Genomic DNA, 13483 nt, shown 5'->3' on the forward strand with positions numbered 1-13483 from the left:
CCCTGTGTTGTGTTTTTCTGGTTTTGGTATCAGGGTAATAGTGGCTTCAATCAATTTGGAAGTATTCCTTTGTATTCTGATATTTGGAAGATTTTGTGAAGGATGGGTATTAATACTTCTATAAATATTCTGTAGAAATCACCAGTTATGTTATTCTAGGTCTGGGATTTTCTTTGCAGAAATTTTAAAATGACTAATTCAGTCCTCACCATTTAGATTTTTTATTTCTTTTTGAGCCATTTCAGTCGTTTTTTTCTTTATAGGAACTTTAATTTATGTTTTCTCTGTCTTTTTTTTTTTTTTTTTTTTGTCTTTGTCAGTCTTGCTAAATATTTATCAGTTCTGTTGATCTTTTCAAAGAATAAACTTTTGGTTTCACTGATTTTTTTCTCTGTGTTTTTTCCCCTATTCTTTCTTTCATTTCCGCACTAATTTTTAGTGTTTGTTTCCTTCTGCTTACTGAGGGTTTAATTTTCTATTCTTTTTCTTGTTTTCTAAGTGGAAAGTTACAATTGTTTTTGGTGTGTATTGTTTTCTTTATGAGTATTTATAGCAAACAGTGTAATCTAATTGTATGTACCCTTGTATTAATCTGAAATAAAAAAAGAAAATGTCCCTTTTTATTGCTATAACCTGTTTTTGTCTTAATTTATTTTTTTCTGACATAAATATGGCCACACTACATGCCTTATGGTTAGTCTTTGCATGTAAGTCTTTTCCCATCTTTTTACCTTTGACCTAGTTTTATCCTTGAATCTAAACTGTATCCCCAGTAGACATGTTGTTCTGTATGCCGGTCTTACAGTTTCTACCTTTTGATTACATGGTACAGTGTATTCACATTGAGTGTTATTGATCTATTTTGGATTTATGCTACTACTTTGCTTTTGTCTTCTACCTGAATCGTGATGACTTGGCTCCTCTTTTCCCGCCCCCCTCTATCTTCAGTGAATATTTTCTAGCATACCATTTGAATTCCTTTAATGATCTTTAAATGTTTTTTGTAGGTTATTTTCTTAGCTATTGCACTTGGGCTTACAATATACATCTTCACTAATTAGAAACAGCTACAAATTTATGCTAACTTAATTTCAGGAAGATGTGGAAACATTACTCTCATACAGATCTATTTTCTCTTTGCTTTTTGTGATATTACTGTGCATATTAGATTTATATATGTTGTAAACCCAACAATACAATGTCATAAATATTGTTGGGCATAATGTTATCTTTTAAAGAAATTATAGGAGAAAAGAGAGCACAAATATATTTCCAGAAGTGTTTTAATGTACTGATTTTCTCATGCGGTACTTTTGTTTGTCTCCCGTCTTCCCCTGGGTTTAAGTTACCATCTGGTGTCCTTTCCTTGTTTCTACACAGCTGCCCCACACTCCTTCTTTGTGTTGTTATTGTTTTATTCCTTGCTGTGTCTTGTAGGCCCAACAATTTGATTTTATAGATATTATTTTATGCAATGGTTTTTTTTTATTAAATCATAAACACATACATCCTGTATACATTAATGCATTTGGGGGGTATAATGCGCTAATTTCATATACAATTAGAAATGCTTACATCGCACTGGTTAATATATACCTCATCTCATTTACTTAAGACATTTATGCTCTGTACTTAATAGATCGGACAGGTACCCTTGCATTATGCAGCACAGGTGTGATCCCACCAGTCACCCTCCCTCGATCTGACCTTCCCCCATCCCTCCCATCCCCCCTTCTCCCTTCTTCATCCTGGGTCTTCATCCTGTGATCTATTCTTCATATGAAAGTGTAAGTGATTGTAAATTTGTTTCATAATAGTACTGAGTACATTGGATATTTTTTCTTCCATTCTTGAGACAATTTACTAAGTAGGATATGTGCCAGCTCCATCCATGTAAAGGTAAAAGAGGTAAAGTCACCATCTTTTTAAGGCTGCATAGTATTCCATGGTGTATATATATCACAATTTTATTAATCCATTCATGGGTCAATCGGAACTCGGGCTTCTTCCATGACTTGGCTATTATGAATTGAGCTGCAAAGAACAATCTGGTACAAATACCTTTGTTATAAAGTATTTTTTGGTCTTTTGGATATATACCTAGTAGAGGAATTGCAGGATCAAATGGCAGGTCTACTTTTATATCCCTGAGTATTCTCCATATTTCTTTCCAAAAGGGATGCATTAGCTTGCACTCCCACCAGTAGTGCAGAAGTGTTCCCTTTTCTCCACACCCATGCCAACATCTGTAATTTTGGGATTTTGTTATGTGAGCCACTCTTACTGGGGTTAGATGATATCTTTTTTTTTTTTGCAGTTTTGGCCAGGCTGGGTTTGAACCCACCACCTCTGACATATGGGGCCGGCGCTCTACTCTTTGAGCCACAGGTGCCGCCCCGAGATGATATCTTAAAGTGGTTTTGATTTGAACTTCTCTGATGATTAAAGATGATGAGCATTTTTTCATGTGTCTGTAGGCCATGTGCCTGTCTTCTTCAGAGAAGCTTCTGTTCAAGTCCCTTGCCCACAACGAAATGGGATTACTTGTTTTTTTTCTTATTAATAAGTTTGAGTTCTCTGTGGATTCTAGTTATCAAATCTTTGTCAGAAGTATAACCTGCGAATATCCTCTCCCATTCTGAGGGCTGTGTACTTGCTTTACTTACTGTGTAGTTGGCTGTACAAAAGCTTTTTAGTTTGATCAGATCCCAGTAATGTATTTTTGGTGTTGCTTCAATTGCCTGGGGTGGGGGGAAGTCCTTCTCATAAAGTATTCTCCCAGGCCAGTTTCTTCAGGTGTTTCTCCTGTCTTAAGTTTAAATCTTTTATCCAGTGAAAGTCAATTTTTGTTAATGGTGACGGGTGTGGGTCTAGTTTCAGTCTTCTACAAGTCACCAGCCAGCTCAACCAGCACCATTTGTTAAATAGGTTTCCATTTTTGATAGGCTTGTCAAAGATCAAATGTCAATAAGTGTCTGGGTTCATCTCTTGATTCTCTATTCTGTTCCATACATCTACCTCTCTATTTTTGTGCCAGTACCATGCTGTTTTGGTCACTATAGATTTATAGTATAGTTTGAAGTCTGGTAGTGTGTTTCCTCCTGATTTGTTTTAATTTCTGAGTAATGTCTTGGCTATTCGAGGTTTTTTCTAGTTCCATATAAAACGAAGTACTATTTTTCCAGATCTTTAAAGTATGACAGTGGTGCTTTGATAGGGATTGCATTAAATTTGTAAATTATCTTGGGTAATATGGACATTTGAACAATGTTGATTCTTCCTGGCCATGAGCATGGTATGTTTTTCCATTTGTTAACATCTTCAGCTATTTCTTTTCTCAGAGTTTCATAATTCTCTTTATAGAGATCTTTCACGTCCTTTGTTAGGTAAATTCCCAAATATTTCATCTTCTTTGGCACTACTGTAAAGGGAACAGAGTCCTTGACTGTTTTTTTTGACTTGACTATTATCGGTATATATAAAAGCTACTGATTTGTGAGTATTGATTTTGTATCCCAAGACGCTACTGTATTCCTTGATCACTTCTAAGAGTTTTGTAGTTGAGTCCCTGGGGTTTTCCAGGTGTAAAATCATATCATCTGTGAAGAGTGAAAGTTTGATCTCCTCTGACCTTATTTGTATACCCTTGATCGACTTCTCTTGCCTGATTGCAATGGCTAAGACTTCCATTACAATGTTAAAAATCAGTGGAGACAATGGGCAACCTTGCCTGGTTCCTGATCTGAGTGGAAATGTTTTCAATTTTACTCCTTTCGATATGATATTGTCTGTGGGTTTGCCGTAGATGGCCTCTATCAGTTTAAGAAATGTCCCTTCTATACCTATTTTCTTAAGTGTTCTGATCATGAAAGGATACTGGATATTGTGACAAGGTTTTTCTGCATCTATTGAGAGAATCATTGCAATGGCTTTTTTGATAAGTTACAAAAAGAAAGAAAAAATAGAATTTGTGAACTTAATGATGTACAACATTCTCTGAGTTGCTGCTCATTTTCTTCCTACTTTTTCTTTCTGTTCTTTATAATCTTTATTGCTGTCTTCATGTTAACGGATTCTTTCTTTTCTCAAATCTACTTTTTAACTTCTCTTTTGTTCTGATTGTTGTACATGGTATTTCTATAACTTCTAAATTTATAGTTTGCATCCCTTTACTTATAGTCCTCATTGGATTAGTCAGTGTTATACCGCCTTTAAGAAAAAAAAATATATATATATATATGGTTTCCTTTAGCTCTTTGACCATATTTACCATAGCCGTTCAAAGTCTTTACTAAGTACATTTGTGACCCCTCAAAGGCAGTTTCTGGTGCCTGCCTATTTTTCCCATGTTTAGATTGTTTCTTTGGATGCCTCAGACTTTTCATTGAAAACTGGACATGACATTGTATATATTGCAGCCTCTGTGGGTATCAACCTAGCCCCATTTCGTGGGCTTGTTGGTATTATTTTTATTTGTTTAGTCATTTGTTCATATGTTTTTGACTTGGCGAGACTAATTTTGTAAAGTATATTTCCCCCTATTGTGCAATCTGTGGTGTTTCTGCATAGATTTAGTTGTTCATCTTTATCTTTCGCCTGGCTTCCTAGAGTCTTGGTCTGCACAAATCACATATTGGTCAAGGGTGTGCTTAAGCATGTGTGTTCAGAGCCTGTAAGGCATTGTCTAATTAATTAATTTTTTCCTAATTTATATGCTTCTTGCAATGACTCCTGTGGGGCGTGTTCAGATGAAACCTTCTAATTTACACATTTGGAAACTGAAGTCCAGTTATTCTGTTAAATGATGCTCTTGAGGTTAACAGCAAAGAACCCGCGGAGCAAGGGACAGCACTGGTCTTTCACTGCAGGCACGGGGCTCTTCTCCTGGTGTCATGCTGCCTTTGCAAATGCAAATAAGTATGTTTGTAAATAAGTAAATAAAGGTACTGAAATCTAAAGCCGTAAACTTGTGAATTCATGTAAACCACATGTATAGCCACAGATGTCCACTCTGTGATGGGTGTGGCACTAACTACCAGCTCCAGTTATCCAGAAGCTCACGGAACTTCACCCAGCTGGTAGCCTTGGTGCTCTTGTGCCTGATCCATAGTGCGTTTCTCCATTTGCCACCTGCTAGAAGTTTGAAAAGAATTTTGGCAACATGCCTTGCTGTACCTTTTCAGAGTTTCCTCTGCGCAGACCTGCTCTCCTTCGTACCATCCTTTTTCTGCCCTGAGCCACCCAAGAAGCGTATTCCCAACAAGCCCCATTCCACTCTCGGTGGGCAGGGTGAAAAGTTTCACAGTGTGTTGGAACAATCATGATGGCTCCTGTGTCTCCTGCAGATATAACGCCAGCCTGAAAAGCCTGTCTACACTCCAAACGATGGGGAGTTACACGGAAACCAGGAACTATATCACCATGACCACTGAGATCCTGAGTCGTTTGTCAAAGGAGGATAGAACCAACTCGTGCGGCCAGTGGTCACGGATACAGGATGCACTGATTACTTCTGCATGCAAATTAGCTTTTGCAGATGAGGTATGGTCCAGAGCAGGGTGAGTGCAGTGTCTATTATCCTGTAGGTATCGTGTGGTAGGGCCTGTCACCAGCAAGGGGTCATGCCTGTGGAACACAGGAGAGGAATGTGACCAGGAAGGCCAGCCAGCTCGGCTCCGACATGTGGCTGTGGACTCTCTAGCCTGCTAATACATTTCACCAATGAATTCTGCTGATTTCTAAAAGACAGACTGATACAAGTCAATCGACGTTACAGACAATTTCTGCTAACGTTTGTGTAAGCAATGATTATGCAAATCTAATCTGTTTGTATTTTGTTAGCAATGATGTATTAGAGATTTAAGCTCATGACAATGTGCACCTTTTAAAGGAATGACCATACAGTCAAATGTGACCGTCCTTGCTCATCGCATTTCTGCAGCTGCCATCTCAGATGTATCACCAGACTTCTTCAGAAAGAGCATGTAATTACAGGATACTTCACTTGAAGTATAGAGTTTCTTTCCTTTGTCATTCTCTCTGGCCCTTTTGCAGAGTTTCTCTTAGCTCTGGTCCCTTATTTCCTCTTACCAAGGCTGACCAGGGGCAGGTTAAGCAGAGATGCTGGACTGGAAGGGGAACTGGAGATCACGGTGTGGCCTCTCTAAAGAAGGTCTGGACTCTAGCTAGTCTCTCAGCTGCACGGCATGGAATCTGCTCTCCTTCTACATAAGCAAGCTGGAACTTCAAATAAGCTAACCTTCTCTACTCTCCCTGATTTGTTTGTTTGTTTACTTATGTTCTCTTTTTTGCTTGTTTTCCTGATCAGGAAGAAATGGCTGATTCTGTTCTTATGTTGAGAAACCTCATAAGCTTCTCTAATAAGGTAAGTGTTGTTTCTCCCATGTCCTAGATTCTCTACTGTTTTGCATAATTATGAGGGATATACTGTTCAGAGTTCTGCTTTGATGCTGAGACTGGAAATATGACTTTGCCCTAAAAATCCCTCTGAATGCCAATTGCCCTTTTCAGATTGTGGGGGATGAACGTCCTTTCTTGGCATGGCAGTTTGGAAACCCAAAGTAGAAATGGTTCAGGACACTCACTGTTCATGCTGTGGACAGTTTTAGTGAAGGGATTCTACTTAATTGTTAATATTAAGACACACATTGGGTTCTCCCATCTTTTTGTTTTTGAGACAGCGTCTCACTAACTCACCCTGGGTAGAGTGGTGTGGCATCACAGCTCACAGTAACCTCAAACTCTTGGGCTCAAGCAATTCTCTTGCCTCAGCCTCCCGAGTAGCTAGGACTACAGGCATCCACCACAACGCCCAGCTATTTTGTTGTTGTTGTTGTTGTTATCGTTGTTTAGCAGGCCTAAGCTGGATTCGAACCTTCCAGCCCCAGTGCATGTGGCCAGTGCCCTAACCAGTGAGCTACGGGCAGGTCTCTGGCACCTTTGTGTTGCTCTTTGAGAGAGAAGAAGGGAGACATCAGAGCCCCTCATCCACCCATTGTATGCAAATCTAACTACAGCCTTGCCTGTCTCCCATACTTTGTGTCCCGGGAAGGAATTTCCCCACTCCTGTATGACTGCCCCCTCCACTGGTGCAGGAACCCCCCGCAGGTCCCGCGTGCCCCCCATTCCAGTCTGCATAACGCCTCCCACCCCCCACCCCCGCGTCAGGCAGTGCCCAGCCCAGGTGGCCGCAGGCCGCGCTGCCTTCCCCATCACCATCTCCTCTAGTTTGCTGCTTCTACCACCCCCTCTGCTGGGTGCTCCCCCACCCTCTTCCAGCTGCCACCTCATTCTCAGCAAAGCATTTAGAAAGTGACTTCTGAGCCTGCCCTGGGCTACGCTTACTGTGTCTCTTGCATTTTTTTTTTTTCTTGTTTTCAGAGATAAGGTCTTGCTGTGTTTGCCAGGAAGGTTTCAAACTCTTGGGCTCAAGTCTCAAGTGCTTCTCCTACCTCAGCTTCTGGACTAGCTGGGACTCCAGGCAATGCACCACTACACCCAGTTTCTCATACTTTTTTTAATTTTTTTTTTTTTTTTTGAGACAGGGTCTTGCTCTTTTGCTTGGAATAGAGTGCATTGGTGTCATCACAGCTCACAGCAACCTCAAACTCCTGGGCTTCAGCAATTCTCTTGCCTCAGCCTCTGAAGGAGCTTGGGACTGCAGGCACCTGTCACCATGCCCAGCTAGTTTTTTTTTTTTGTTTTTTTTTTTACTTTTAGTAGAAATGGGGTCTTGCTCTTGCTCGGGCTGTTATCAAACTCAGAGTTCTGGGATTACAGGTGTGAGCCACTGCGCCCAGCCTCATGCATTTTTAAACTATGAAAACCAGGCTTTCATCTCCATCTGCACACTGAGGCTGCCCCTGCCAGAGTAGCTAGAGACTTGCCTGTGGCCAGTCCCCTGACACCCTCTGCTTCTTCTCTCTCCCTCCCAGGGACATCCGTGGGAGGCTCAGTCTCTTTTGGGAGACAGTCTCTGCTCTTAGCCTTGTGACACAGTTTCCTGGTCTTGTTGGTGACTGACGACTGGTGGCTCTTCCTCTCTGTGCTCATGTGGTCAGTGCCTCTGGGTTTTGTCTCTGGCCTCCTAGATTCCCTGTGCACATTTCCTTCCTGGGTGTTCTGCTCCAGCCCTCCCACCTTTAATGGATGTGATGATGACTCTTCATTTCGTGTCTTCAACCTGAGCCTCTCTCAAGTCACACCCAGGGCTCCCCAGCTGGCATTTCCACTGGAGAGACGATGGCTCGAGTGCATCCTGCCTCTGCTCAGGATAGGGCAGCACTGTCCACCCAGAGTCTCAGGTCAAAGCCCAGGGGTCCTCAGGGAGGCCTCCATTTTCCTCCTCTGCCTACTCAGAACGAAGTCCAATCAGTTCTTCCTCAGGAATGTAGCTAGAACTTCCCCCCCTGTTCCATCTCCACTGCCCCCGCTCCGGCCTGAGCACACGTCCTTCCTCCAGGCTGGCAGGAGCTCTCACCGTGCTCCCTGCTCACGCGTGCTACCAATAGCAGAGCAGTTTTCAAGCTGGAGTCAGTAACTTCTCACAGCTTCTCCATGCAGATGTGATAACATGCCGATGTCTCATGTCCCTGTGTGCTCTGCTCCTTCCCACTCTTCCGTCCTCCCCTCTCACTCTTCCTCCCTGTTTCCAGCCATCCTCCATCCAGACAGACTGGTTTGTTCTTTTTCCTGCCATGCCCTCCCCATGGCTTATTCAAGAGCTGAAAACCTTTCATTCTACTCTCAGCTCAAATGCTGCTTGTTCAGAGACGTCATCCTTGACCCACAGTCTAAAGCCACCCTCTCCTCCTCTTACTGGGTGTCTCCTTTGGTATCGTCACAGTCAGCATCTGTCTCTCTCACTTCTTCATTGCTGCTCTGTCCTCACTGGAACGTAAACGGCGTGATGGCAGGAGCTTCTCATTACTCTTCACCACAGAAGTAACCTCAGCTATGACTCGTGGCAGGTGCTCAGGACGCAGAGGACTGAATGAATAGGTGACAGCTGGGCGGCTCTGTTGCCCTCCCCATCTTGGATCACTTAACTCCAGCAACCACCTGTGTAGGGAGGTCAGCCTCATAACAGGGCTGCCTTCCCGGAAAACACATCTGGCCACATCTCCTGTTGGCTTTAAAATACTTGTTGGCTTCTTTGGAGTTTGAGACTAAAATCCAATTATTTTGCACACAAGGCAAGGACTTCACCTGCCCCAGCGGCACACCTTATTCTCTGCACCTCCCTTTGCACACACCCCCACACAGCACACCTTATTCTCCTCCCTTTGCACACACCTCCACACAGCACACCTTATTCTCTGCACCTCCCTTTGCACACACTCCCACACAGCACACCTTATTCTCTGCACCTCCCTTTGCACACACCCCCACACAGCACACCTTATTCTCTGCACCTCCCTTTGCACACACCCCCACACAGCACACCTTATTCTCTGCACCTGCCTTTGCACACACCTGCACATAGCCAGCTTCCATGCTCAGTCACTCTGGAAGTTCCTTACATCCCTGAAACAGTATGTTTCCCCACAACCTGGGGCAGGTTACTTCTTCTCCTCAAGGCTAGATTCAAATGCTACCTGCTTCATGAAATCTTCATGGAAGCCTTAAGGCTGAGTTCATTTGATTCTATGTAGATTCATACGTGATTTTGTTACAGCACTTGAACACTTTGATTTATCATTATTTTATTTTTGTACATCTGCCTTACAAATTTAGACTACTTAGCCTCCTAAGACACAAACTATATTAGTTAAGTGACCCTAGCTGCTATCACAGCTAACCCTGAGATTTCAGTAGCTGAGCACAACAGAAGTTCATTCTCCCCTCACATACATTCCATAGCAGCGATTCAGTGGGTGGTCCCCCCGACCCCTGGTGACTTGGGGACTCTGGCTTTCATCTTGGGCTTCCAACATCTCCACTCACAACTTCCTAAGTCAGGGTAATAAAGCACGGTGAAGGTACAACACTTGTCCATAATGTGGCCATGGAAGTGGCGTGCCTCTCTGCACTCCCATTCCCCTGGTGAGCACCAGTCACATTGCCTCACCTGCACTCAAAGACCTGGAAATGGAATTCCTCCCCGGCAATCACCTGACATGAGGCTCAAGAGGATGAATTTGGTGGAGAATAAACCATCCTTGGCCTAGTCCCTCTCTCCTGCGTCTCTGAAACCTTGGACCTGCCACAGTTCTTACCTCATAGTGGGAAATAAAACTGAATGTGGGGCGGCACCTGTGGCTCAGTGGGTAGGGCACCGGCTCCATATACTGCGGGTGGCTGGTTCGAACCTGGCCTTGGCCAAACGGCAACAAAAAAATAGCCAGGTGTTGTGGCAGGTGCCTGTAGTCCCAGCTACTCGGGAGGCTGAGGCAAGACAATCTCCTGAGCCCAAGAGTTGGAGGTTGCTGTGATCAGTGATGCCACAGCACTCTACCCAGGGCAATGAAGTAAGACTCTGTCTCTAAAATAAATAAATAAATAAAAAAAAACTGAACGTGATTGATTGTCATTTCTAAAGTGACCATTTTTGATATTTTCTGTTAAAAACATAGTGGGAAAAGTGGGAATATCATGTTCTTTAAAGTACGTGTTTTATTTTATCTATTTATTTATTTATTTTGAGACAGAGTCTCAGTATGTCACCTTCGGTAGAGTGCTGTGGCATCACAGCTCACAGCAACCTCAAACTCTTGGGCTTAAGCGATTCTCTTGCCACAGCCTCCCAGGTAGCTGGGACTACAGGTGCCCGCCACAATGCCCGGCTATTTTTCTGTTGTAGTTGTTATTGTTGTTTAGCAGGTCCGGGCAGGGTTCGAACCCACCTGCCTCGGTGTATGTGGCTGACGCCCCACCCCCTGAGCTATGAGCACTGAGCCTTGTTTTATTTTAGATAAAAGATGATTCTTTCGATTTGAAGTCCAATTTTGATGATGATACCTTGTATATATAGGCCTTTAGTAGGAGTTTAAATGTATTTCTGAACTAGTTAAATTTTATTGTTGGTGAAAGAATTTTACTTTAAAAGATATGCCTAAGCCACCTTTTGGTTAAATAAGTATGACTAGCTGAAAATATTATCTTAATTTCATTTCAATGGGCACATATTTATTAGCATTTGCTAGGACCTGCTAAGGTACAAAGACTTAAAAGACTTAGTCCTTGTCTTTAAAGCACTGTGAAAGTCCTCCAATTGGGAGAATGATACACTTCTGCAGAAACACAAGTGACAGTGAAGCTGACTTTGGTGAACTTCTGAAGTTGGGTTTCAAGTATACGTAGAAAGAATCATATTTTGTTAGATCTGATAATGGCACTATACTCATGGTTTAACACTACATCATAAAGTGTTTTCTCTCAGCACTATGTCATAATAAAGTGTTTGTGGATAAAAATAATAATCTGAGATTTGGGCTGAGTATGGTGGCTCACGCCTGTAATCCTAGCACTCTGGGAGGCTGAGGCAGTGGATTACTTGAGCTCAGGAGTTTAAGACCAGCCTGAGCAAGAGCAAGACCCCCATCTCTACTAAAAATAGAAAGAAAAAAAAAAAACTACCCGGGTGTTGTGGCTGGAGTCTATAGTCCCAACAGGCTGAGGCAAGAGCATCATTTGCACCTGAGAGTTTGAGGTTGCATCACAGCACTCTAGTCAGAGCGAGACTCTGTTTCCAAAAAAAAAAAAAAGAAATTCATGATATGCTTTCAACTTTCTTTGGATCTTGAGTAGAGAATATAAGAAAAAATATTGCCCAGGAATGATGACTATTAAAGTTGAGTGGTAGGCAGTTTTACCACCAATCTACTCCCTTTATTTTGCCTGTGTTTGAAAATAGTCTGTATTAAGAGTTTAGAGAAAGAGAGGGTGAGAAGTAGGATTTTTCTAGGCCAATAGAGGGTGAAGATACTCCAGGCAGGGATTATGAAAGGCACAAGAAGAGGCCTCGGGAGCTTGAGGGCAGGAGGAGCTGCAGCCTGGCTTGGGGGCAGAGAAGGCTGAGCAGGGAGGCTGCAGCTGTGTGGTTGTCGGGGCTCAAAACCAAGCAACGTGTTACAGCATGAAAGTCTGTTAGAGACCATTTATTTCAGTCATTTTGTGAGTCAGGACGCTGAACATCAGATTGCAAATGCTTACTTAGGAAGTTGCCAGGCGGGACTTGAATTCAATTCTCCTGGCCCTAGTTCAGTCATTGGTAACTCCCAGTAATAATGAAAGAGGTTAGAATGTGTCTGGAACATTTTACTCGCATCTCTTGGTTCCATGCAGCTCAGCCGTGTGAGTGCCTTCCTCATCCTCAAATACTCCCGGGCGCTCCTTGCTCAAGGCTGGTTCTCGGGAGGGTGTGCGGCTGACAGAGGCCTCAGGCTGGAGCTCATCCGTCTCATAGCCAGAGTCTGGGACGTCTCTGAGCAAGAACAATCGAGGCGTCAGGACTATCTGGGAGAGGAGGCAATCGCCATCATCACAGATGTATTGCTTGTAAGTCATGCTTTTTTCTCCATCTATAAAAATACTGCTTCCCTCTCTCAGGATGTTAACCCGTGTTAGTAATCACTTCTCAAAACTCAACATAGAGTCACTCTGTTTATTATTCTGGGAGTATTTCAGTAGGTGGAAATTTTCATTTTGAATTTTAGGTGCTTTGTGATAGTATTCTAATGTTTCCAATGAAACTTTGCTTCCGTTCGGTCCTTTTGTGTTTGGAGATTTCCACTTGAGATGTTTGGGGACTTTGGCTTCTAAACGTTTCTCAGGATACCTTGTGTTTTTTGAGGAATGATCTAAATTAATATGAACGATTTCTTGCATGCATTAATTTTAAATCTTTTTTTTTTTTTTTTTAACACCGAGTCTCTGTTTGTCACCCTTGGAGAGTGCCATGGCGTCACAGCTCACAGCAACCTCAAACTCTTGGGCTTAAGTGATTCTCTTGCCTCAGTCTCCCAAGTAGCTGGGACTACAGGCGCCTGTCACAACGCCTGGCTGTTTTTTATAGAGATGTGGTCTCGCTCTGGGTCAGGCTGGTCTTGAGCCTCTGAGCTCAGACAATCCACCTGCCTCGGCCTCCCAAGTGCTGGGATTATAGGCGTGAGCCACCACTCCCAGTGACATGCATTAATTTTAAAACTAGCTCTGCTGATATGTTAACTGCTAAAAAATACTCCAAGGTTTATTTCTTTCCTTCTTTCTTTTTTTTTTTTTTGCTCCAGTATCTTTGAGAAATTATCTCAGAGATTTTTTTTTTAACCTTAGGAAATTGCCAGTGCTTTCAAGAACGGTAATTTAATAAACAGGCTTTTGTTCGTCTTCTACCAAATTATCATCCCTCTTATCCAGTCTTGTGGTTTATTTAACTGACAGTTACTGTAATATATGGGAAATTAGAAAATAAATGAATACTCTCTCTTAACCTAGCAATTACAATTATCATTATTCATTAGTA

At 42.4% G+C, this 13483-nt stretch overlaps 1 protein-coding gene across 1 annotated transcript in view; it reads left to right on the plus strand.

Annotated features, from left to right (window-relative positions):
- PKD1L1 (polycystin 1 like 1, transient receptor potential channel interacting) overlaps positions 1–13483 on the plus strand; it is a 113720-nt gene that overhangs the window by 25446 nt on the left and 74791 nt on the right. The window contains exons 9-11 of the mRNA XM_053609345.1: positions 5346–5541; positions 6329–6385; positions 12307–12519. Of these exons, the coding sequence (XP_053465320.1) occupies positions 5346–5541; positions 6329–6385; positions 12307–12519 (466 nt within the window). The remainder of the gene's footprint in view (positions 1–5345; positions 5542–6328; positions 6386–12306; positions 12520–13483) is intronic.

This window comes from Nycticebus coucang, chromosome 11 (assembly GCF_027406575.1).
Source record: "Nycticebus coucang isolate mNycCou1 chromosome 11, mNycCou1.pri, whole genome shotgun sequence".
Lineage (NCBI taxonomy): Eukaryota > Metazoa > Chordata > Mammalia > Primates > Lorisidae > Nycticebus > Nycticebus coucang.